The sequence below is a fragment of the Cystoisospora suis genome, assembly GCF_002600585.1.
Source record: "Cystoisospora suis strain Wien I chromosome Unknown contig_4201, whole genome shotgun sequence".
NCBI lineage: Eukaryota > Apicomplexa > Conoidasida > Eucoccidiorida > Sarcocystidae > Cystoisospora > Cystoisospora suis.
In genome coordinates this window covers 20,186-20,386 of record NW_027156993.1, presented here as the reverse complement: position 1 = coordinate 20,386, position 201 = coordinate 20,186, and the positions used below count along the sequence as shown (strand labels likewise).

Here is a 201-nt window from a genome sequence, read left to right as displayed (position 1 = left end):
AAAGAAAGAAGACGAAGAAGAGAGTTGCGAGTAGAGAATTCAACTAAGAGATGTGTGGAGCCCCTCATTATGAATTTATCCCCACGCCTTCGCTCATGCATGCAAGACTCTCCCCCTCCCTCCCTCTCTACTCTCTTGCCACTTCCTACACACGCACACGTATATATATCCACACACCTACATACACATACATATAGATAG

General features: G+C 45.3%; 1 protein-coding gene across 1 annotated transcript; it reads right to left on the bottom strand.

The window, feature by feature from the left end:
* Positions 1-3: 3 nt before the first annotated feature.
* Positions 4-181, bottom strand: CSUI_007809 (uncharacterized protein; the record flags this gene model as incomplete). Its single annotated transcript, XM_068067952.1, has 1 exon — positions 4-181. A coding segment is annotated over one exon (174 nt), but the record flags the coding sequence as incomplete, so codon positions are not given.
* Between the last annotated feature and the right edge of the window lie 20 nt (positions 182-201).